Source organism: Tenebrio molitor, chromosome 3, assembly GCF_963966145.1.
Source record: "Tenebrio molitor chromosome 3, icTenMoli1.1, whole genome shotgun sequence".
Taxonomy (NCBI): Eukaryota; Metazoa; Arthropoda; class Insecta; order Coleoptera; family Tenebrionidae; genus Tenebrio; species Tenebrio molitor.
Window position 1 is genome coordinate 6,275,017 of NC_091048.1, and position 26,698 is coordinate 6,301,714.

The 26,698-nt window shown below is 35.5% G+C and overlaps 1 protein-coding gene across 2 annotated transcripts in view; it reads left to right on the forward strand.

Moving 5' to 3' along the window:
- LOC138127230 (uncharacterized) overlaps positions 1 to 26,698 on the forward strand; it is a 254,067-nt gene extending 227,369 nt beyond the window's left edge. For both annotated transcript variants that reach the window (XM_069043142.1, XM_069043143.1), the window contains 16 exons: positions 3,037 to 3,122; positions 12,698 to 12,759; positions 12,838 to 13,000; positions 13,287 to 13,423; positions 13,760 to 13,967; positions 14,025 to 14,186; positions 14,550 to 14,846; positions 14,907 to 15,155; positions 19,729 to 19,892; positions 19,944 to 20,096; positions 20,151 to 20,448; positions 20,501 to 20,710; positions 20,760 to 21,133; positions 21,182 to 21,314; positions 21,366 to 21,495; positions 25,173 to 26,698. In XM_069043142.1, the coding sequence (XP_068899243.1) occupies positions 3,037 to 3,122; positions 12,698 to 12,759; positions 12,838 to 13,000; positions 13,287 to 13,423; positions 13,760 to 13,967; positions 14,025 to 14,186; positions 14,550 to 14,846; positions 14,907 to 15,155; positions 19,729 to 19,892; positions 19,944 to 20,096; positions 20,151 to 20,448; positions 20,501 to 20,710; positions 20,760 to 21,133; positions 21,182 to 21,314; positions 21,366 to 21,495; positions 25,173 to 25,891 (3,545 nt within the window). In that variant the 3' untranslated portion in view covers positions 25,892 to 26,698. The remainder of the gene's footprint in view (positions 1 to 3,036; positions 3,123 to 12,697; positions 12,760 to 12,837; positions 13,001 to 13,286; positions 13,424 to 13,759; positions 13,968 to 14,024; positions 14,187 to 14,549; positions 14,847 to 14,906; positions 15,156 to 19,728; positions 19,893 to 19,943; positions 20,097 to 20,150; positions 20,449 to 20,500; positions 20,711 to 20,759; positions 21,134 to 21,181; positions 21,315 to 21,365; positions 21,496 to 25,172) is intronic.

Below are 26,698 nucleotides of genomic sequence, written 5' to 3' on the forward strand. Positions count from 1 at the left end.
TACAACTACTTACCAACTGTTTACAGGCTTTTTTTTATTAAATGTTTGGTGGGAAGAATACAGATGCAAGATTTATTCAAATGTAAAATGGTTTTGTATTTGACAGAGCAAAGAATAAGCAATAAGCAAGAAATCAAGCATTAAATTAAGTGAAACGTCAGTTACCATTCAGTTCGCTAATTGAACTACTGAAGGTGTTGTTGAAAAGTAATAGAAAATGGAGACAAACAAAATAAAACTTCCAGTTTCAAAGTAATTAAACATAATTAGAACATTTAAGAAGAATAAAATAATTCGATATAATTTTTATGAAAGAAGAAGAAAGAAAACAAATCAAAAATGCGACCTCATTTTTTCTTTAATCGAAAAGTTTGTCTGAGCTTGATCGTATGGATATGTATACTTCCTATACACAGTTGTTTTATTGGTTGGCTACCTATCACAAAATCTTGCCGAAATTGAAAAGTTGTTTTCTAAGTTAACACGACAATCATTAACGTTTCTTTGACATTTCAGCCAAAAATCTGCTTACCGAGGCGTCGATATATTTGTTATACATACAGGTGACCCAAGAAAATTATCCACTCGGGTAATAAGAACTACAGACTTGAAAAACATCGAAACAGGTCAATTTTTATTTCGAGACACATGATAGTGACAACTTATAAAGAACAATTGTCGACTGATCTCATTTTAAATCATTTTAAATTTTCCGTGCAACGATACATTAGTTTTTCTACTTTGCGTTCGTACTGATGCTATTACGATACTGTTTTGCGTATCGTAATAGGAAAAGGCGTGATATAATAATAATACTAAAAATAGTGAAATTTAATTTTTTAATTTTAACGGTTTTACATTTTAAATTATTTTTTTTCATTGAAAAAGTGGCAAAGTAGAAAAAATACTGTATGACATCTCGTGTATAAGGCATTTTATCGCACTTATTCCTTTAGGGCACTCCTCACAAGCTCGTCGTGCTCTAAAACCGTGCGTGCGATAAAATGCTTCTTATAAGACTCGTATCACAATATACTATTATTAAATGTTCAAAATGTTAACGATCTGCCTCCATAAAATAATTAAGTCTTTGCTCACATAGAGCAGCAATTACTGTAGCGCATTTATCGATTATTAAGTGCATTCATGTTCGCTGGTCAAGTGCTTGTCATTGGATGAAATTCAAATTTGCTTGCGATCTGACTGAATTAATTCTTTTCAAAGAAAGATGATTACAAAAAATTATCAAATATTGCACTTTCCAATTCATACATTTATTTTTTTCTGGAAGTAGTTTAAAAAATGTGAGATTTAATCTTGTTTATCTTTTGATAATTTCTTGCGGTCCTGTATAATACTAAAGCATGAAACAAATAAAAAACAGAGTTCTATACCTAGACTTCGATGTTTTTATTTTATTCCTACATTTAGAAAAAAAAATTAACTTGTTTGTTATTCTTATTATTTTAGTAACTTTATTATCTTACTTTTTACGAATAAATGAACACATTCTGTTTACAAAGAAAACGATTTTTTTTTTTACGTTGTCATGAAACTTAACATTCGTAAACACTTAAATAAATTATACTTTATATATTCTATGACTATCTTAAGTTTCAATATGAAATAATAAAATCTAAATGATCCCTTATTGCCTCGTAAAAATAGATACATATAAAATTTCAATACGGATGCAGTAGGAAATGTAAACCTGTAATATGGCACACAAGATTGTATCAGTAGCAAAAAAATATAAATAATATGTAGATGCAGTGTCAAATTTTTCGTAGCTTTCCTATATACCATTCACGATTGTTTCAAATTCGGACTATCTATGAAAATCTGACATTTTAGTTGACAGTATTGTGATTTGTCATAATAAATCTATTTTAGGTTATAATTCAACCGAACACTGCTCCCAGGTTGTTACATTTTTTAAATATGTAATTGAACGCATTAGGGTAAACTCTTATTAACTAAATTAATGACGGAATTGACAACAATGCGAATATTTAAAAGCGAAATGTCATATGACAGAACCTGACGCCAATCTAACAAAAAAATATCTTGGCCTGCTGCGTGTTCAAAACAATCGTAAACGGCTTACAACTCAGCTAATAAACATCAAACAACTGTCACTATGAATCAAATTTTAACGCAAAAATGGTTTTTCCTTCAGAACATAATTCATAATTGAATCTTACTTTCATAATGGAGAATAGACATACAGTTTCGGCAAAACAGATAAGTATATGCAACAAAAAATACTTCCATGCATTCCAGAGCTTCTAAAGACATACAGTGGCGGCCAAAATAAAGTAGGACAAGTCTTATTAAGAAATTTAGCCAAAATTGAGTTGAGTAAACCGGGGTTACTATAATAAATAAATAAATATTTTCATAGTAACCATAGAAAGGGCAAGCAAATTTACATTAGCGAAAAAACATTGTCCTACTTTATTTTGGCCGCCACTGTACGTCCAAAATCTCAAAGCCTTCTTTGATATAAATAATTGTTGATTGCACGGTACTTCTTAGAACAGATAAGAAAATAAAACTCATTTGAGCGTTTGCTACATTTGCTGAAATCGATTCTAAAAAATCTGAACAATTATTGTAGTCTTAAATTTTTAAATCTTTGATGAATAACTATCTATAGTCGAAATGTTTTGGATATGGATTGTCAAACTCAAGGTTGCTTAAAACTTATGATTGAACTGTACATTAGTGAGATCTGTCATAAATTCCAATAACCTTATTGGCGCGTTTAGTTACTTTTGCTGGTAGTGCCAACTTAACGACAAGTCCCCAATCCACATCCATAACGTTCCAGCTATAAATACATCTCATCTTAAATAACATTTTATGCAGTAATAAGTTGTATAGAAATACTGTTTTTTTTTTTCGTTTATAAAAGTTTATTATTCCAATTTATTAATAATATGAATATTGACAATAACAATCTATAAGAAATTAATGTTAGTTTTTAGATTGTATAATTTAGTAAGAAAATTACAATGTTTCTATTTATTACAGATCGAGTAGGATTTACAAGCACCATGCATCTGTCCAACTTACCAAATCTCAGCGGAAATGCCTTAAAAAAATTCATCGAAAACCAGGTGAGATAAATTTAAAAACAAAACTATACATTTTTATTTCCAGCATCAAAATGTAACTGTCAATTTTTAAAAAACAAAGCAATGCATGTTAACGAAACATAATTTTACATGATACTGTGTTACAGTTTTAATTAAAATCAAATACGGCTAATTTAAAAAACAATAGTCCACTTTATCGTCGATTTAACACATAAACAGTCAGCATAAATAAAAATTCTGCTAACGTGGTTTTATATTAGTTTGTGTTTTACGATAGTTTATCTAATTGCGAAAGCAATTAAAACTTAAATGTAATTTTAAACGGAGCGGTATTAGCAAAATTATTATTCGCAAATAAAATGTCGTGTTATCTTGTTTATGAATTTAATATCCTGTTCGATCTTCAGAAATAATATTACATTCAACGCGATTTTCTCCCTCCAGTTAATGTATTTTCCCGGCGCATCCACCATGTTTCGCATAATTCAACTCGCTGAAAAGTTAAATTAATATTTTTCAAAATTTTAATGATTTTTAAACATATTAATATTTTGTATGATGCGCTTCAAAACAACAAACGATCTGAACACAAAAATAAATACTTAATTTAGATTAATTTTTTTACTTTACAAAGTCATTTGGAAAAATTATTAAATGAAACGATCTGAAACTTCTTTTTACACTTTGTGTAAATTTTACACAACAATAATTATTTCATTGCCAGACAATAAAAAAAGAGAAGCTTTCTTAAATAAAAGTTTCTGATATGTGTATTTGAATTTTTAGATTTTTGGTTTAAAGAAACTTTCTAAACTAAATATAACGTCAGGTTTTTAATTTGATGTACGACGCCTCGTGTATTCTTTGCCTTTGAACACTTCGATGTTTCTTTAAGTCACTTTCTTTTCGATATCAAGTAAAGAATTTGCAATATGCCAATTTATTACTTACCATTATTCTTATCGAATGTAAGCCTCAAGTTTGTATTTCCCTTTGATATCAGTTATCACTTTTACACACGCAACATTATATTTAAAGTACGTATCCTAGGAATCTTAATATACGTCGTTAAAATGTTCGTAGTAATTAACATCGCAAGAAGAGATGAAATTCTGAACCCTCGAAACGCCTTAACAAGCGAACCCAACGTGCCTGGAAACGCCTTATATTTGTCATTTGATAATATTGAAAAACGTGTTGAAACATACAAAATGGGAACGTCGGCAAAATCGCGCTCTTTTAACTGAAACTTTTTTAGCTGTGGCAGCTTGTCGTTTATTTCTGTTTCATTTTTCACAAATGTGTCTATCTGCGAATGTGGCTTCGACGGGACGACTTTTTTGAGAAATACGTGCTCAGGTCTGGGCATATTAAAATAATTTATCGATTAGTGAATGATGGAACCTATTAGTGTTAACGAGCTCATCATTAATTAGCACATTTATTCAACAATTTGAGGACACCTGTTCAAAATTTCAACAATTCGATAATTTTTAATTAACAACTAATGATGTTACTTCTACATTTATATCCATAAATTTATTCCAATAATATTATGCATTATCGTCATGTACAAACAAATTTACACGACTTCCATTTTAATTGTTCCTATTTTTATATATTTATTTCATATACATATGTATGTACTTTCATCTACTTTTTCTATTTTCTTCTTTATTTTGTTTTGTTAAGTACCTACTTTATTTTTTGAACTATTTAATTACTACTTTTTCCTGTTCGTTTCCCGTTTGTTGTTTTCAGAATAAAAATCTCTATCAGAATTATTAAAAAAAAATATGTAATCCCATTTTAAAAAAAATATTTTGACAGTTTACCTTTGAAGTACATGGGGCTATACTTGAATTTATTAGGCCATTTTGTAGCCTATTAACAACCATTTAATTTGGTGTACAGATAATTAAAATCCTCCGATAAATAATGGAGTTATGGACTCGTCTTCTTTTTTGGGGACACCTGTATAAACTTTTCGATTTATATACCTGTCAAAGATATGTAACCTCAAAATTTAGAATTAATTAATGTTTTTTAAGACTGCCCAAACGAACACGAAAAACGTTATTCAATATTCGGCCTGTTTTGCAACACTCGGCTACCGCCTCGTGCCTCAAATTTCGGCCATATGAAAATAACTACATATGTATATTTACATTCTTGTAAACATTAATTTTCCCCAAAACTTACCACTGTAAAATTGATTTGCCGTCATATCCCTTTCAACTTTTCTCATTTTTTTTTCTTTGATCAACATCATTCACCTATTGTTATTGTTATTGTAATTTTGTATATTATTTTAGGTTTTAATTATTATGAGAAACGCATTATTGCTCTTGTTCTTAAATAAATGAAAGCAGCCAAAATATTTGTCCTGAGATTACTAAAGTATACACAAACATGACTAATACTTTTAAAGCACGTAACAAAAACAAGAGTCTTTGAAGGATATCGCTTCACCCAACCTCAACAGTAATAATTTTATGCAAAAAATATAAAGTAGACACGTACAAGACAACTACAAGACTCTGCACTTGTGAGAATATTTTAAGAAAAGCTTCTGTCTAGATAAATTCGAAATAGCATATTCGAGAAAATGTACGATGAGGTGAAAAGTCTACTTTTTCTAGCCAATTGTCTATTTTAAATTTTCTAAGCTTTTTTGCTGTCCTCGATTTCACAGATGCTTAAATTGCATATATGTCGCTTTCACTTTAATTTTTATCTAAACCTTGCACCCCAGAAACAAACCACAAGCAAAAAGACAAACAAATCATGTCCCAAGTATCAAATGTCGCAAATTTCACGTTCGATTTAGGACATCTATCCCCGAAAAATACAATATCGTATTTTATGTTGTCCATATCTATTTCCACACGTCATTTTTTCAGGCCGACCGAGAAGGTTTTTTATTTATGGCTCGTGCTATGTGAACACTTCCCCAACATAATTTACCTTTTCGGTGCGAAGCTCATCGTCGTCGTCCCGCCACTGGAATAACATTTGCACTTGACAGAGTCGTCAGCGGTGTCGACGCCGTCTAAATTTGGTAAAAACGTAGACGCGTCGAAACGCTAAGTATTCTGAAATTTTAATTAATGAAGCCGGCGCGTCGTGAACCTTTCTAGATTATAAATCAGAGAGGTACTGGAGGGATTAGGACAGGGCCCGGGGCGCCGATCCCATAAATTGCGGACGATTCCCACACAATTCCACCGCCAGAACAGTTGGAACTGTCCCTAGTGCTGCGGCCGTTACACGTTACGAAATGCCCGTGCTAAATTAAAGACCAACATTTACTCAACAGCCCGTGTGAAGCGATATTATTTTTATTCGAAACGGAGATTTACGACTTGTGCGCAACCCTTCGACTACTAATCCCCAAGCACTTGTTATGATGTTCATTCAAATTCGAGCACCTGATCGTGAGAAGCAACACGAATATTGATTCATCAATCAAATTTAATTTAATTTAATTGCAATTAAATCAAACGATACATTGGTTTTACGATCGTGGAGATAAAAGCACAAACTAAAAATACTTCCGCCAAACGATCAAAGGATGGTTCTTTTGTCACGATAATTCTAAAGCGGTTTGCAATCGATCATTGATAAATGTAGAATTTGCGGAACTGAAGGGGAAACCATTGAACACATCATTTCTTCTTGCACCGTTTTGGCTCAAAGCGAATATAAGAAACGTCATGATATATTCGCTAAAATTATACACATGAATGTAGCTGTTAAATTCAACTTATTAAAGGATACACAACCACATTATATTTATAAACCAGAAAGTTATTTGGAAAATGACAATTACAAATTATATTTTGATCGTACAGTTTTAACTGACATTCATATTCAGCATAACAGACCAGACATTATTATTTTAAATAAACAACAAAAGCAAGCATATCTTTTAGATATAGCTGTTCCAAATTCACACAATATAACACAGACATATAACACAAAAATTAATAAATATTTAGAACTCTCCGTTGCTATGAGAAATCTTTGGTGTTTAGAAAAAATTTCGATTTTACCACTTATAATTTCAGCAACGGGAATAGTACCGCAATCTCTTTTTAAAAATTTAAAAATTTTGGACTTAGAGAACACATTGGTGGTTGAAATTCAAAAAGGTATATTATTATACTCATGTCATATCGTGAGGAAATTCCTTAACATTGACACAGAACACAAAACACAAAAAAGTCAAAATGTGGAGGCGAGACGCCGGTAATTATGTTGATAAGCACTGCACTATTACTTGATAGTACATATTATCCGTAATAGTGTATGTACTCCGGCAAAATTGCCGTGCCGCCGGGTGGTGGAGGGTTAAAAAAAGCAAATACATTACTAAAGAAACGAATAATTTTGTGATACCCGAACACTCATGGAACCTCTCAGTCAAGTCTGGAATAATATCGGGAAGAATCAAAAGAAAAGGTGTCATCAGACTTATGAGAGACTCTTTTCACTTCACGTGTCATCTGTTTTGTCAACGATCTATTTCCTCATTAATGGGTGGCACAGCTTCATTTTGTGCTCTGCGCCGAACCACAGGTGCTTGAGAGCGATGGACACTGGCGGAGCATTCCCAACTACGAGAGCCTCAAGGAACGTATAATGAATGAAAAATCATATTTAAAACTATTGTGTAAAAGGTCTCTATGGTGACAATGCGTTTCTCCAATTTATTATATGCAAAAAGATCACATATTTCGTGGTAATGAATTTAAAACAAATTGAATGAGAGATTTTGAAAAGAAAGTTTGCATACAAGATAATAAAAATGGATTTCACGTTCTTAAAGCTGCGATGGTAACACATTCTACATAGTTGCTGGTGCTTTGAGAACATTCCACTTTCCTAGGATGACTCATAAATATAATCAAGTATTTCATTTTCATATGGAAGTCGTAGCTATACGTAGCTATATTGATAAATTTATTAAAATTCACTTAGCAAGTGTAGTGTGAGAATAAGTTATTTTGAAGTCGACGCAATTGATATAGCTATTTGTGCAATAAGTTAGGAAAAGTGATTTTTTTCCTTACGAGATGCGGGATTTTTAATCGAGACGAAGTCGAGATTAAAAACGCGTCGAGTACGGAAAAAACACTTTTCCTACGAATTGCACACATGATTTTTTCTACTGGAGTTTGGAAAATACATAAAATTTGGATATTTTTAATATATTATTAATTATTTCTAAATTAAAAAGCGAAATCAAAATTGTTCTGCTTTCGTTACCATAGAGAAACAATTTATTAATGAAAAATTGTGAAGGCGTTTAAGCTTTTGTCTCAATTAAATACCAGTTTTTACGTTACGTATCCCAGGAGACGACCAAAATTGAACTTTTAGTGTTGAAATATTATTTCCGCCCATAGTAGGAAATTTTTCACTTTTCCTAACTCAAATTAGTATTACAATGTTGAAGTTTTCCAAACTCTAGTAGAAAAAATCTTATATTTGTCCAATAATTTGTGGACGTTCTAACAGAAATTTTGGTGTCAGAAGCAGGTGCAATAATCCATAACTTATAATGAGTTGAAAGTGAAAGCCAGTTCGAAATAGGGATGTTTGTTATCAAAGTTTACCTCATCAAAACAATACAGATTAATAAAACGAAAGTTTAAACATCAAATTAAGTAGAAATATGCAGAACTCTTGTTTTGTTATTAACATTTGATATACAGGGTGACTGACGAAAAACCTTTGACGCTGTATCTTACTTATTCTTTATCCGATTTGAATAAATGACACATCAAATGAAATAGTTCGAAAAACACTGGAACATTATGTGATTCGATATTTTCTTCGACATCTATTTTTTGACAAACGATAGTCAATTTAATTTTGAATTAAATGGCAACAAAAAAGGTCTAATATGATTTTTTTTGACACATTTTTTCATAAAATTCAGTGGCTCCCAAACTTTTTTTGAAAAACTTTTAGCCCCTTTTTCTCGAAAAATATCAACATTTGTATAGGGCATTATTGGCTCAATCGTTACCTATTGTGGAGTTCTACCACTGGTTAAAATATGTGCACAAATTTCAAAGTCAACTGTACACAGGCAAGAAACAAAAAATGATTGGATTTTCAGAGAGTAATTTAACGCTTTAAACTTAATGTTTATGGCTTAGAATTGACTACAAACTACCTTCGGAGATACGGTAACCTACATTGTGAGAAAAGCTGCAACGATAGATTTTCAATCGAATCAAGAAATCTTCAAATGTGGATGAAGGAATAACTGCTCTAATAAAAACTGTAATTGTATTAATAAAAGTATCTGGTAAAGTGCAACTACAAATGCCATTTATCGTCAAGTTGCAGCAATAAATAATGTTGTCACAAGAGCTAAAAATCACACCTAGACGGGACTGTTTCGTTTTACAACCCATTAAAGATTCTCTATTTTTTATGTGCTTGCCCATTTACATTAACAATGTAATTTGAATTTTGTGAAATTTCATTTTACGCTTATTGGTAGTCAACGAATGAAACAGTCAGAGATTTAACTGTGAACATTTCACAATTTCACAATCCTAGATTTGGTTGTTTGTAGTGGGTGATTTTCTAAATTTTACATCTAGCCATAAATTTTTTGGGAGAAATAGTTATTTACGAACCAAGTGCGGGAAGACGATGTTCCCGCATGAGCGCATTTTTTAAAGCCTTTAATTAATGCGCGAATGAACGGAAGATGTCTTCACGCAAGTGGTTCGTACAATATTTTTTGTACGAAAATTAAATTACATTTTTTTGTTTTAATACATTAAACATAAACGAACATAAAACCAAGTAGGCAGTGATCTTTGGTTATTGGAAACAATTGCTTCACTTGATATTTCAATTTTTGCAATAATTTGTGAATTTTGTGGGAACAATTTTCAACGATTATAAATCTTTCCGTAATTTTTTAATGGAGGAAAACCCAGGAAAGTTGTATTTTATGAACTAAATTTTATTATTATCAAGACAGATTTTTTTTTAATGTCTCAAAGGGCTAGTGTTTTTTGCAATTTTTACATTCGAGTCGACGGGAAGCACTCGTTTCGGAGCGAGCGTTGGATGTTGGAAGCGTTGCTTTCAAGGCTATGAGTACAAAAAGGGCGTATTGCTTAGAGTACTTAGACGAAACTGGCTTGGTATGCTGTATCTAGAGTTGTCTAAAATCGCCCTACATTTCCGTGACAGTTTTGACATAACATAACCTTCTTTCTGCTGCCCTTCATATTCTTAAGTTTCGTCTCGTTAGTCACTTTCGCGGTTGTTTCCAAAAATTTGTCTTTTTTAAGACTACACTTTTGTTGGTGATTGAACCACACTTGCCAGAGTGTTTTTCAGCTCAAACAAAACCAAAATTGTATTTGTGCCAAAATGGGGTTCACCGAAGAACACCAGACCTTTATAAGCGAATCTCACTTCCGTAACGGCTAACACGTTGGTGACAAATGGGCGTATGAAGCTCGACCATGTCTTCGGAAATTTCATGAAAAAGTCTCTGCTGTTGCTATCATTGAGCCGAATTTTCTAAACACACTCAGTTGTGTGGTAAAATTGTTCCTTGAAATCGACAGCTTTAAGACAAAATCCGGAAGTAACAGATCAACGAAACCAACCCCTGACGCTATTGAAAATGTAATACAAATAATTAATAATAACCCCATACGTCGTAAGAAAACTTTCACAACAAGTGGACTTATCAACCTTATCATACATCACATGTCAGAAAATTGTTAAGAAAATAGTGATTTTGCATCTCTATAAAATTCAAGTCTTCCAAGCTGCCAGATCAAACAACGAGCAAGAATTTTTTGGATGTATCCTTTTTCAGCGATTAAGCTTGGTTTCAGCTCTCAAGATATCGTGGGTGCACAAGAAAAGTGACACATCTCAAAAATCCTCATTTTTCAGGAGAACGATTTTAAAATATTGTTGTGCATTTTGATGTTATAAAACGTACATTTTCTAAAATGTTACAATTTTTCTTGATTGATTTGATCAGAAAATGTACAGTTAATTTCAAAATTATAGAGTACACCTAATTTCCTACAGTGTGAAATGCACTTACATTTTTTGTCAATGTCACTTTTGACAAACAAAATGGATTAACCGAATACGCGAAAGTGCTCATTCTTTCCAAATTAGAAAAAGGATGATCGATCCGTGCAGAGGATAAAACAGACAATATTATGGTGTTTTAAAATATCAGCAACATTTTATGTTATCAAACTTACCTAAGCTCTATAAAAAATATGACGTTCAAATTTCAAAAACGCATCTTTACATTTGGAAAAAACTGTAATAAATCGACTTCTTGATTTTTGAGGTGTAATCTATAATTTTGAAATTAACTGTACGTTTTGTGACATCAAAATGCACAATTATATTTTTAAATCGTTCTCCTGAAAAATAAGGATTCTTGAGATGTATAATTTTTCTTATGAACTGACGATATATCGGGTGATTCAAAAGAATAGTGGATAAGTATGGCAACTATGTACGAAAATTTATGTGGGTAGGATAGAGTTGACATTTCTTTGACATTTCATAAGCGTGCATTTGATTTTTTTTTACCGTTGCACATTGACTTCACAATTTTCAAAATTGCACGAATATGAACTGTCAAAGAAATGTCAACTCTATCCTACCCACACAATTGCCACATACATTTTCGTACATAGATGCCATACTTATCCACAATCATTTTGAATCACCCAATATGAACCCACAAAATATGCGGACGTGGAGTGCAAAAAGACGCATATTTTTTTTCAAAAATCTCCATGAAGCCCCCAAAAAATTGGAAAATTGGTCGATATATCACAGAGATGTTTCATTAGGTGCGTCTTCTTTGAAGATTATTATGTCACAGCTGTTAAATTTACCCCTCGCGGCTACTCCTGGAACCTTTCAGTCAAATCTGGAATAATATCGGGGAGAGTAAAAAAAGAAAGGTGTCATCATATTCAAGAACTCCTATCACATGTTAGTTCCTCATCATTGGCAACTATCGTTTTCCAATGGATGGTGGCGTGGCTATATTTTGTGCTGTGCGCCGGACCGCAGCTATTTGAGTGCCTTTTCTGCTTTGTTTTGTTTCTTTTTTACACTAACTACAAACGTTTTTTGTCATTTTCTGCGGTAAAGCGTTTTGTTTCTGATTTACAGTTCTCCATTTCTATACATTTGACAAAAATTTGCGAATGTAAGAAAGGTCACTTAAGCAAGTGAATTCTATGATGAACATTTATTTTTATTACTCTTCTACGATCTCAAGAAGTGAAAAACGATCGAAAATTTTCATTTGAGTGCTAGATCATCACTTTTAAGGATTAGTGTGCCGACAAAGACGTTGAAAAACACAAAACTATTCCGCCCGCAATAAACGGTTGTTAATGGCGTTTCGTTGTAATTATCCAAAAATGAAAAATTGTTAATTTAACTAATGTGAATTCATAAAATCACTCGGTACATAAAATACCTTTGAGATAATTATATTTAATGATGCCTCCTTTTAAGCAATATTTTCCACTGTCTGTACCGCCACTTTGTCTTTTCAGATATTCAGAATGCTCAAAGTGAACTATTCGAAGCTCGAAGACGTCACCGTGGAAAACGTGTTGTAAGTGTGACATTTTAAAATTTGGCGAAACTCGCCGTGACACCTCCGACAAGTCGTTTCATATTTTTCCTCTTCCAGGTATTTCAAGTCAGGTGCAGATGTAACCTTCCATTTATTCGCCGTGAAAAAGGACGAGAAACGCATAAGGTCGATTTTGAGCAAATGGGCTGATCGGGGTTACATCGCAAACTTAACCGTGGCTGACAAGGAATTTGTCTTCAGGCCTTTGCTAGATCTGCAGGTTAGTGCAGGATTATCGTCAAATACCTGAACTTTTCCGAAAAGTTAAATCACATCCGAACGCACCAATAAAACTATTACAGCCGGATCGTGTTCGAGGGGGATTTTTTTAAATTTCACCGCAACCCTTCAAGCCCTGTTGGTAAATTTAATTAAAATGATATGACAGTTTTCGATCGCGCCGGAAATATAAAACGGGAGTGTTTTTTAATTGTTGTTGAATTGTGAGTATTTTAAGTGCTGAAAATGGAGGTGCCAATTATTTTAATTGGATCGACAAATTGCAGAGCGTGTCAATCAATCAAATTGGAACCATCAGGCAGAGGGACGAGTTCATCCTGTCCTGCGTGGCAAGGGGATCCCCCACGATGTCCTTTCGCTGGTTCAAAGACGAAGTCTTCGTCAACGTTACGGAGTTCACCAGGTAAATTCGAAAAATGAAATTCGACTAGAAAAAAAAAATCGTTTGGCGACTTTCATGTCTTAAAATTATTATCACTAGCGAAAGCTTCTGTTCGAGAGAAAATTCAAACGGGTAAAAATCTTATTTTTTTACGAAATTAGCTTTTCTTATCAAATAATAAACCGATATGAATTTTTTGTGGAACACCGCAAAAAACTAGCTCCCGTCGTGAGTTTCATTTTCATAAAGAACCCGAAATAATATCAGACTTTGGGCAAAAAACAGGAAAGATCGCAAAAGAAAATAAGATGTGAATAATTTTTGGTCAAGCACAAAAATAAAATGAGTTTTGTCCAGCCACAAATGGAGCCGCCTCATCAAGGATCCACATCTGGATGATCAATACACAGCCCTTCTGGGAATCTCGAGATCAGATATTCTAGACAGCGGCACCTTTACTTGCCAGGTGGAAGACTTCGGGATCCAGCAGTGCCTTTCAAGAAGAGTTTTCATCAAAGCGCCGCCTGTTATTAAAGTTGAACCCATGAGTCTCACAGTACAGAAAGTAATGCATCATTAATTCCACAAAGGTCTTTGACTTGAAACACTCTGTTACCCGCAGGGCGAAAATTTAACTATTAAGTGTATCAGCATGGGCGACAGCAATAATAAGTACACCTACAGCTGGACCAAGAACAAGGAATTGATTCCGGTGCGCACGGAATCCGAAAAATACGATATCCTGTATCCTGGCGGCAGCATCCTCCACATATTTAAGATCGATGTTAGTGTTAAGCCGCGTTTCCACTAGCAGAGGAGAACTTGCCACGTGCATTGCGCAATTGAAATATTTTTTGGGAAAAAATTCACTGGCTAATTATACAATGTGATCAAAAAGAAAAGCGCGATATTTTACATTCTTAACAATGGGTAATTTATCAGCTTTATCGCCAAACGCGACACCACTGGTAAACCGTTTTTCGCGGAAAATGTCAAAGAAACGTCAACGATGTGCTGTTGTTAACCTAGAAAACAACTTTTCGATTTCTGCAAAATTTACAGAGCAATGAACGTGGCAAACTGCTAGTGTACACGCAGCTTTACGGTTTGAAAAGTCGGTGAAGAGGAAAATCTCGGATAATTTCAGAAATCTGTGAAATATTCTTGCCTGGTACAAGACGACGCAATCTCGTCCGAGGTGATGGTCGAAATTCACGTCGTGGACCCTCACCTCGTCCGGACCTGTCCCCAGGAGTATTACTTGAACGTTACATGGCCGGAAACGGCCCCAGATACCGATAGTCTGCAAGAATGCCCCAAAGGTTACGCATTTCCCGGATTCGTCCGTCGTTCGTGCACCCTAAACGATGGTTTACGTCCCATCTGGCGTCAGCCGGACTACTCCCAGTGCACTTCCGAGCAATTATACAAAATAGGGATGGACGTGAGTGGAGTCGTTTAAGGATAAGTGGACGGAGGAATTATCGAGATGTTTGTTTTCCAGTTGCGATTGTTGCAATTAGGATACGAAACCGCCACGCCTGTTCAAATACTGGAAAGCTGTCTTCGATATCTAGCACTCAGATCTGGCAGTGGTTTATTGCCAGGCGAAGGAACCCGCATACTATTGTTAGTCAGGGATGTTATTTCCTACACCAAACTCTCCCGTTACATCCCTCATAATGTTACCACGGCTGTGTTTGATCTTGTTAACAGGGTTCTGATGTGCCCGAATTCGCTCATCGATCAGGAGGTTTGTTGTCACTTTTCATTTATTTTTACTGCGCCAAACGAAATCAACTGGAAAAGCATTTTTAATTCAATTTAGTTTGTTTGCGAAACATGCACTTTGGGAAATACAGAATATAAAAGCAACACAAAAATTCTTATTCATCAAAATTTTTATTGAATATTAATTTTGTTAACTCCATTCAATTAGTCTCGTTAGTGTTCTAAAAATATACAAGAAGTAAAAATCAAATGAAAGCTCACGTGCAAATCTTTGGAGAAAACAGAAAAATTAATCCACTAAAAGGATCTTAACTGCCTACTCGGTTTGAAATTAGATTTTTCCACTTTCCGATAAATCTTTGTGTATCAAAACAGTATAGAAGGGTATCAGAGAATAATCCTCTCGCAGCAAATATTCTTATCATGCTAGTTCATTAAAATGTAAATCGACATTGTAAATTTAATTACGTAATAACAAGAAACAATTAATATACAGGCTGATTTTGAAAGTTGTCCAGATATTTGAACCAGTGGTACGGCGTGATCAAGAATGACTGAATCTATTGGTAACAATGAAAAGTTGAATGATTTTGGTACCATTGTAATGTAAACGCATTTCCGGTTGTCAGCTTTGACAGTGTTGACAGGCAAATTTGAAATTTACCATCAAATGTTCATTTTTGTCACGGCCTCCTAGATTCATAAGAGACGAGTCTCCTAGATTCATAAGACGAGTCTCTTATGAATCTAGGAGGCCGTGACTTTGTAATGGCATAAACATAACCGACATAACCTAAATTTTTTTTAATGTTAAAACATCCGGTCCTAGTACCAATTATGAAACAAAAAAACACCAATATTTTTCAATTGTTTCATTGCCAACAGACTAAGGGGGAGATTCACGAAACTTTGCAAATTTGCAAATCGTTAACGAAACGGCAAATACAATGCTTCAACAATGTCGGTTGTCATGGTTTTGAATTTGCAACGCCTTATCGAGCCTTACCGAGTTTCGTGAATGAACTCCTCAGTCAGTTGATCACGCTGTAGAACTCCACAACAGGTAACGATTGAGCCAATAATGCCTTATTATACAGGGTGTTTCTGAAATAAGTACATTAATTTTAACTGGTAATAGAACTCATCAAAAGGAACAACTTTTCTCTCTGCCATTTTGGCGAAAAACGTTGCGTAGTGGCTTAAAAAAATAGGAAAGATTTTCCTAAAACCGTTCATATCTCCAAAACTAAGCTACCTAAAAACGTGAAACAACCAGATTCTTACGAAGTGGATTTTTTGCTATACGGGTAGATTTATTTGAATTTCGATTTCGGCGTTAAAACACGTTTTCTGGATGAAAATGGAAGTTTTTTTCATATTAGCACTGATCTCAATTAGCCATTGCAGTATTTAGTGGCGTAGGGCTATTTTAGTGAAAAATCTCTCCAATTTTTTTTTGGAATTAAACATCGTTTTTCGGCAAAATGGTAGATAGAAAAATTGTTCCTTTTGACGAGTTCTATTACCAGTTAAAATTAATGTACTTATTTCTGTTACACGTTGTATGTATGTACAAACTTTATTTTGCCCGAGGGGCTTTAAAGGATTCCAAAACAAATTTAAATAACTTTTTTTTTTTCTATTCCCCAGCCCTCTCCTCTATCGTTTCCCTTCTCTTCCATACCTCTTTCATCCATCCTATCTCCCTTCCGTCTTCTCTCAGTAGTAGTAAGTGAGCTTTATTTGTCCTACAGTCTTTCTGATTCTCTCCCCCACTCCTCTCGTTCTCTATTCTTTCTCTCCCCTTCCATTTCTCTTTCATCCATCTCCCTGCCGTCTTCGCTCCATATTTCTCCCCGTTCCCTTCTCTCCCTCTCTCTCATTTCGCCGCATGTGTTCGATCGTCGCACTGTCCTCGCGTGACCTCCTGCACCTTCTCTCTTCTCCTTCCGTCCCATTCCTGTTCTCTCTCTCCTCGTTCCCACCTCTCTCTCACACACACTCTCTCCCCTCCCTATTGTACTTCGATTCTCTTATTCTCTCTCTTCTCTCTTACTTATCCGTGTCTTTGTCCCCTACCTTTTTATTCACCTTCTCCTTGTACATTTTCTCGCCGGGTCGTCTTCTTCTTCTCTCCTTCTAGAAATTTTTCTTCAGTTTCTCCTCTCTCTCATCCCATCTAAACCACTCCCCGTTTATCTGTATTTTCACCCTTTTTCTTCTATCTCTCTCTTCTCTGGCCAACTCTCTTAACTTCTTTTGTGTTTCCCTTTCTTCTTTTGTCAAATCGTCATCTATATACATCCTCTCATCTTTTTTTTTCCTTCAACTTACTCTTATTTAGCATAATGTCCTTCTTCTGCTCCCGGCTTTCTATTTTTGCCAGCATTATCTTATCTTTATTTATCTTAAATGCTTCCTTTACATTCACTTTCACCCCTATCTCCCTTTCTAACCATTCTTCCACCCCCTCTCTATATTTCCACTTATTGCCCCTATTCCAGTTATTATAACCTTATTCTTCCTCTCCTTCTTTTCCCTTTATTCTTTACTTAACTCCCCATTCTCCTCTCTCACTGCCGCTAATTCCTTTCTTAGTGTTTTGATCTCCTCTCTTATCTCCCTAATCATGTTTTTTTTATTTCCTTATCCATTTCCTTGCTTTGATTTTCTTCTTCGCTTATATTTGGTGATCTTCTCGTTCTGGAACTATTTCTGAGTGGGTTCTTGCCTTCTTTCGACGTCCTACCCTCTTCTCTTTCTCTCTTCCTGCTTTCTTTCCTTACTTCTGACGATTTCGGCATGTCTTCTCTTCCTTGCTCTCCCTTCTTCTCTCTCACTGCCGCTAATTCCTTTCTTCGTACTTTGCTCTCCTCGACTATTCCCGCCATATCCTCTTTTATCTCTCTAAGCACGGTTTCTATTTTCTTTATTTCTTTGGTTTGATTTCCTTCTTCGCTTCTACTTGGGGATCTTTCGGTTCTGGAACTCTTTTTGAATGGGTTCAGGCCTTCTTCCGACATCCTACCCTCTTCTCTTTCTCTCTTACTGCTCCTTGCTTTCGGCGATTTCGGCATGCCCTCTCTTTCTTGCTCGCTGTCTTCTGTTTATCACCTCTCACTTACTTGTTGTTTACGTTTGTTATCGCTGAACTTTTTTCACGTCTACTCGCTATCGCTGCCAAACCAGGATCCCCCCCAATAATGCCTTATACAAATGTTGATATTTTTCGAGAAAAATGGGCCAAAAGTTTTTCAAAAAAAGTTTCGGAGCCACAAAATTTTATGAAAAAATGGGTTAAAAAAAATGATAGTAGACTTTTTTTGTTGTCATTTAATTCAAAATTAAGTCACTTTGACAAGAACCTCAATCTTAATCTCAATTTAAATCACAAATGGCTTTCATCAACCTGGAGAAAACCGAAGTGGTTTTGATCTATGGCGAAGCCCGTGGACATTCGGAGTTAGCACGGCAAATCTTCAGTGAAAAATTGCCTCAAAGGATACTTCCCAGTGCATGAACCTTTGTAAACGTTGTGCAGCATTTTTGCGATTACGGGCGTTTTAAAATCAATAAGCGCGATCTTGGCTGCCAACGAGAAAATCGCATTTTAGTTGCAGAAGAAGAAATTCTTCACGAAATTGAAAACCAGCCACGAACAAGTACTCGGCGTCTTGCAAATCACTTGAGAGTTTCTCAGATTGTGGTTGCGTGCTGAAGCTTGCATTGCAAATGGTGGCAATCATTTTGAGCAACTTCTTTGAGATTTCATTTTATGCTTTTACTTACAATTACAGTCTTTTTACTTTGTTGTTTAAGCCTTTGTTGTTTTCTGAATAGGTTGCAGGTACGATTTTATCATCACTTTACACATTTTATCAAAGATTCATGATGAAACTCAAAAAAAAATGTAACGATAACAACCAAGCATAACCTCGAATGACAGAAAAACTTGACATTTTTGGTTAGTCGTACGTCACAACTGCCCGCCTAATTTGAAATATTTCAGCAGTTCCCAAACAAACTGACTCCTTTGATTCTCTTTTAAACTGTTAACATTTGTATAAGGCAAGTTGGTTTTCTTTTAACACGTACTACCTCAGGTTAAAATATCTGCACAACTTTTCTTACACAAGAAAATCAATTGTTTACAAATTAGCTTTTTCATAATATGTAGTTGAAAACAATTTATAAAATAGTAAAATATACCAAAACATAAGCAGAATAGTTATTTACATTTATTAGAGTACGGTAGGGGTATTTTACAGCGCGAAAACTAGGTTTCAGACACGAGGCGAAGCCGAGTAGTTCCAAAATACCTACCGTACGACATTTATATTACACTTTTCGGCTGACGAAAAGCTTTATTTTGCACTTTTCCAGATTTTTACCTTTTTACCGTTACAGATATGCGAGAAAAAATTAATCAAGTTGAAATATTTTTTTCTTTATTGCTTTAGTACATTTATGTTTCATGCTTCGCTCCAGGTTAAAAGATTTTTTTAAACTCAACCGATCTCGAACTGGTTGACATTTTTCTTGGGGCATTATTTTTTTGGGATTTTGTCGTCCTATTAACACATAGGTCATTTTAGCAAGTAAAACTACTCCAAGAGGTCGTTAGTCAACAAATCGAGACGTCCGCTTTGTTACTATCAACATCCCAACCCCTATTCCATTTATCTCTGCCGACAATAGACGTTAATTTGATGATTGCGGAACAGAAAGAATTACAATTTTTTTCTCGGAATAACACAAGGTAAAAAAATGACACGTTTAAGAGAAACAGCTCAACAATCAATACTTGCAGCTACCACAACTGGATCCCTCACAAAACCAAAGTTAATTTCAGAGACAAACTAAAAGAAAAGATATCAAACAAACTGAACCAGTCCGTAGTGGGAGCAGTAATTTACAGAAACTTGACGTCTTTTTTACCGTCGCGTTCAGTCATCAGGCTGAAGTAAGCAATTAGGAGTTGCACCAACAATATGTACTCTCGAAATCGAAATTGCAGGGACGGCGCCGAAGTGGAGTACGAAGTGATCTCTCAAGTGGTCCGCCTGTGGATCCTGTCAAAGGATAAAAATTATGAATACAGCCCGCACATAATTCTCGAATGGAAACACGACTCTCGCGATAACTCAACCAAAGAGGGATGGTACACGAAGTGCGCCATGGCGGAGGCGGCGATGTACGCCTACTCGTGGAACACCACCATCTGCACCACCAAAACGCTCACTTTTAATTTGACGCGGTGCGTCTGTCCCGCTGTGGGCACCTTCGCGATGCTCCTCACCACCAACAACATTCAAGTAATTCCGAATTCTTGTCCCAACACCTAAACCGTTCTTTTCACCACCGCAGGTCGAAAAAGAAGAGCCCCAACCCCGCCGCTACATCGTCCTCGCCGGGTGCTCGCTCTGTTTTCTCTCGGCCCTCACGTGCACCATCGTGCTGACCGCACACTGGATCCTGAAGCGGTCCTGCATCGTGTTCCTGAAATTACAATGTTCGGTCTCCATAACGGGAGTGATGTTGACATTCGTGTTGGTCACGGTGGCCGACCCTCCGGAGGTAGAGCTTCGCAGAGTGTTTGCTTTTTATTAATTGTGGCGTTATCTAGCGGATGTTTCCCGGCGTTATGGCCATCATCGAAATCCTCCTGCTGATGGGGATGTCCGCTCACATAAGCATCCTGCTAATGGTTTACACCGAACTGGTCCAACTTCCTAAATCAGCGGCGTCCAAACAGACTGTGATAGGGATAAGCACCGGAGTTCCTGTTATTGCTGTTTTCGGAAATCACCTAGCTCACCGCACCATGGATGTTCGCTTAAGATCCTGGTGGCTGTTGGCTAGCACTTTGGCGTTTCACATTTTCGTCACAGTCAGCACAGTCATATTGGCTCTTTTTCTCCTCTTGTACTTCACGGTGATTACCAAATTGAAAAAATTAACGACGGTCCATGAAAAAGAAGGAAAAATCTTGCAGAGACGGTGAGGTATCATCGCCATCACTTCCCCAACTCACGTCTTTTGTTTTAGGATGACCTTGCTAAAGAGATCCGCATGCGTGTTTACTTCTTTGGTGGTAGTCACCGCGAGTAGTATACTGTACGTTAATTTTTTAAACGTCATCTGGTGGCATTACGAGTTTAGTGTTGCCGCAATGATAATGGTAATGGTCTTGATGACCACAAGAAAAAAAATTACATCCAAATGTTTACAGGGTCTTGTGATAATCATCTCCTACGTTGTGAGATCAGAAACCGAATTTATGTATCTCTTTCGAGGAAGGTTAAAAGCAAAGCAGAAAGATGGTTTCTTCGGAGTCGAATCCACCGGGAGTCCGCTGAACTGTAAGTACAAATTAAAAAGAAAATGAGTTGGTGGTATTGTAATGTTAAGAAGTTGTCGCTTTCAACAAAGGTTTTTGAAGGTCGTTTGGGAACGACAGCGAGAGCTGTCGATAAAGGTGGTGACATCAATGAATTAAATTGCTTTAGTTCCCTCGTTATCATTCAGAAGTGGGGGCTGCAAAAAAAATGGTTAATTCATTAGGTTCGTTAACGAGGGAAAGAGTGTTTTATATGCTCTCCTTGGGGTTGGTAACGTGGGGTGTAAAGGTGGGTCCACACGTGTAGACGTGAACCGAAAAGGTCGCATCGGCTCAGCTGTTAATGTGACAATTATTGGCCCGAAGTGCGCCTGGACCGATAATCTACCAGAACGATCTCGGGTTTCGCAAGGGTTTGGCATTTATTGATGGCAATGATAGGTATCGGTATTTACGATCTCTAGCCATCATAAAGCATCTGCGAAAATATCCAGGAAAGGGAAACAGAGGTGATGATTTGATGTGGAGACGAGTTTTTAGGCTTGCAGTGAGCTGTAAGCTAACGCGTACCGGGTGAGGCAAAAACAAAACGTGGAAATTATGGTTTTACCGAGACTTGTAATTTTATCAACGTTGGTGTTTGCATAACTTGGGAAAAATTGTGAACGACTCTTGGGAAGGCGGAAAATTTTCGTTGCTCACGAACAATGTTGCAGTAATGAGTTTAAGATAAGAGGTAAAATATTTATGCAATTAGAGAGGCAACAAAGGGAAATATCAGAATTAATGACTGTAATGACTTCCAGCAAGTGTCTAAAGGAAGGGATAATGAATCCATATCAACGGAAAAAAATTACAAATGAAGATAAAAAAAATGTATACATAAAAAAACATTACATTGAAGTCTCTGTAGATGAAAGAAATTTAAAATTTATGAACCCTTAATCACATGGAAATATGTAAATGTGACGAAAATACTAAAACCTGTATTTTAGGAAAAAGGTTGCTCAAACTAGAAAAGAAAGCTCACCGAAACAAAAAGATATGAATCTAAAAAAAATATAGTTATTTACGCTACAATTGGGATATAGACCTTATTATCGCAGGCATATGAAATTTGAATCTGTAGTCCGAGCTCGCGTAATTACATAAGTGCAATAATAATGTTGTAACTCACGTGTTGCGTAATAGTATATTATGATACGAGTCTTATAAGAAGCATTTTATCGCAGGCACGGTTTTAGGCCACGACGAGCTTGCGAGGAGTGCCCTAAAGGAGTAAGTGCGATAAAATGCCTTATAAACGAGATGTCATACAGTATTTTTTCTACTTTGCCACTTTTTCAATGAAAAAAAAATAATTTAAAATTTAAAACCGTTAAAGTTGAAGGATTCCACCCAAGGTCACGTCTGCGGTCTGCCGCGACACCACACTATCCGTCAAAATTAAAAAATTAAATTTCACTATTTTTAGTATTATTATTATATCACGCCTTTTCCTATTACGATACGCAAAACAATATCGTAATAGCATCAGTACGAACGCAAAGTAGAAAAACTACTTTATCTACGAAGGATTAGAATGTTGTAAAATGGACACATTTAGCACAGCAAATCTACGGTGAAAGAACTGAAAGGTTTCCTCAAAGGATAGTTCCCAATGCACGAATTTTTGAAAACGTTGTGCAGCATCTTCGCGATTTCCGGCATTTCGAAATGAATAAGCGCGATCTTGACCACCAACGTGAAGATCGAATTTTAGTTGCCGAAGAATAAAGAGTAATTCCAGAATACAAACTTTAACGTTGGGTAATTATTTATTTATAATGCAGTTATTAAAAACACAATTATTAAAAACAATTTAAGAATCTGACAGGAGTAGCATACAATTTTAATCACTTTTGACAGGTGACAGAGTAGCAGGACGTTTTAATCGCGATAAACATTTTTGATTGGATAAAAGCAAGCGCTCTCATTGGCTGAACACGCACAATTGATGATGGGAATGAATCAAGACAAAATCACCGATAATAATTAAGTAATATATAGGGTGATTCTGAAATAAGTTTGGAAAAAATGGAATATCTTTGACATAAAATAATTCTGCGTAAATGACTTTTGGAGGTGAAATCAAAAGGATGGAAATTACCCTATATCCTTGTATTTTCAACGCCTATGAATAGGGAAAATTTGTCTGAATTTGTTCATTTCATTAGCAACCATTGTTACATCAACTCCACAATAGCAAGCACACTGCTTTGTAAATGTTTCTATGGAAATGATCGAGAGGAGTAAGGTTACGTTTGTGATTGACGGGCACCTTTGGTTATTATTAGCAGCGTACTAGCATAATTTTGACTAAATTTTCAATCATTTGTATCTCGAAAACGAAAAAACTTTTATAAGAAAAATGTTTTGTCTTTTTGTCTCATCATCACCAATTACCGTTTTTTCTAGTGTTGTGAGGTCCGGTAATTGGCTTAGTCAATGACCCATTTGACCGGTCAATAATTGTCAATGACTTGACGTATTTGACCAGTCATTTTTAAAATCTAAATTTCCCGCTTATGATGTTGAAGATTATAGGATATGATGACTGTTTGACTGATGAGATGAGGTTATGTTGGGTTATCTGATTTCATTTACGTAGCTGCTGACAATGAAGAAATCGATTATGACAATAGGTAAATAAGTAAATTATGACAATGAAACATCTAAAACTGTAATAAAGATCATTGTGGAAAACGATTAAGCTTTTTATCTATTAGGAAGAAGTGGTTTTTGTTTTTCAATCATTTTTGTGTCTTCTTAACATGACATACAATATATTTTTATTTTCATAAAATACATACTGTCGCGAGCAATAAATTTTGGTCGTCATTTCAAAATTTGGTTAGATTGTCACAAATTTTAAAAATTTCCCTGCCTGATTATGCCCACGTCAACGAACAAATTGAGAAAAAAACGACAATGTCATATAACATGATGATAGGTCATGATGATATATACGACTGTTTTACAGTGGAGCATTTTTGATTGCGTCAAAGAATGACTTTTAACGACCAAAATTTATTGCTCGCCACTGTACCTACTTTTTTAAATTCTAAACGAATGTTTAAGTATTTTAAAAGAAACTAAAAAACTGAAAATACACACACGTTGTGTTGAAGGTTTTAAAGCGTTTTAAATTAACAAAAAGTTCAAATTCAAGCAAATATGTTAAAGAAAAAACAAAGTATAACTTCAAACAATTCAAACTTAACCTCACTTACACAACTTTAGAACAATAATTTATCGATCAATAAATCTTATAAAAAATGGAATTAAGAACCATTATTTGGTATTAAAATAATCCTTGACATTCAAAGAATCATTTTGTGATGTTTAACTAGTTCCTACTTTTTGACCAATAATCGGTGCGATTCTGTTTTAAAATTTACCAATATTGCTATATAACAAGGTTGTAGTTGCTATGATATAAAGCTGTTGATTGGTTGGATTTATGCAAAATCGATGTTGTTCAATAACAATATTGCTAAATTTTGAAACAGAATCGCACTAATTGACTGGTAATTGACCGATCAAGGACCGGTCAACTTTGACCAAAAATAAATGACCGGTCATTTATCCATCACTAGTTTTTTCCCCAAACTTATTTCATTATCACCTTGTATAATCTATCAATCTGTTTGCTTTCAGTTTTCACCAAAGAAGAAGCAGAAGTGGAAAGCGAGAGCATGCCTCACCGCAAATCCGACCAGCAGTCCTCCAGACCCATCGAATGTTTCCCCATGACCGACACGGTCACCTGCAAATCCGGCCTCCCGGAATGCGTTTCCGGTGCAATGGAGTCTTACGCGCACACCGACGCAATCTACTGCGCCCAATCGTCCCTCCGCAACGACGCCATAGAAAGATACAACCGCAGTCCCCAACTCTACAGAAAAAGCGTCCCCTTCAAGATAGAAGACGACTCTGAACGCATACGGTGTCGCTCCCCCGACATCATAGCCTCGAAGATATGCACCGAACTGGACTTGGTCGCATCGCACGCCCCCAGCATCATCATCACCCCAGAAGAACCGATAACGCAAATCCTCACCGTCCCTCAAACGGGCGACGACTGGACCAAAAGGACGCAGCAGCCCGAAAGTAAAGAAATAGCGACGGTGAGCGACAAGATAGAGTTGGAAGTTGCTTCGGGGCAGACCGGCGACAAGCTTGACGGAATGCTAGACAGGATCAGTCACGATCTGGACTATCTGTTGAACAGGAGCGACGATCAGGATGTGTGTGGGGCCTCCGTACGGAAAATCAAACCAGCGAACGTTATCAATGAAGATATAATCGAAGAAGAGACTGAAGAAGAGGTTAAAGTTCCAGAATCAATTACCGACATATTGCGGACTAGCTGTTAATAAAGGAATTTACTTAAATTCCGATTCGGTTAAGTTTTGTCCAAACTGTCTTAATTATAGCATGGTCAAAAAGTTTTGGGAGATCTATTGGCCAAAAAACGATGCGTCCTACTCGTAGATTGACTCATACAGTTTTCGAAACAAAAGTAAGTCACAGGCTTACATAGAATGTCAAACAAAACATGAATAGGAAAATAAAGATAAAATCTAATTCATAGATATGGTATGATGACTAAAAAAATTCCAAATGATGCTAACAAACCAAATAATGACGAATAAGGTGTGGTCGGTAAATCACAGGAATGAGATGTTTTTAAGAAAATATGCTTGAAATATGCAAGTTTTGTAGTTGTTGTTTTCTCCACTTCGCACAAAAAAGTTTTTGTTTATTACAAATTTTTCCTTTAGAAGATTCCATTTGTGTCTTGCCAACAAAATCGATACTTTTTTTATGCCGTAATTGCACAAGAACTTTTTTAATCCGCATTGGTCTACATTTTATAAAATATGATATACAAGGGTGTATTTTTAAAATGTGCCGAAATTTTACCTGCGAGGTTGTGGGACAACGTAGAACACTAAAAGCAATTAAAAAAAAATTGTACCTCAAAAATTAAATGTCATTTTATTTTTTGACATAGAATTTTTTAAATATTTTTCCGAGTTCTGCATGAAGCCAGTAGCTCGTGGTTAAAATGATGCTGGTTCATTCTGGGTCATCCTGTATGTATTGGGTGTTCATTCAAATTTATCCTCAAAGTTGGCCATACACGAGCAGAATTTTTGACTAGCCACAGATTTTTCTCG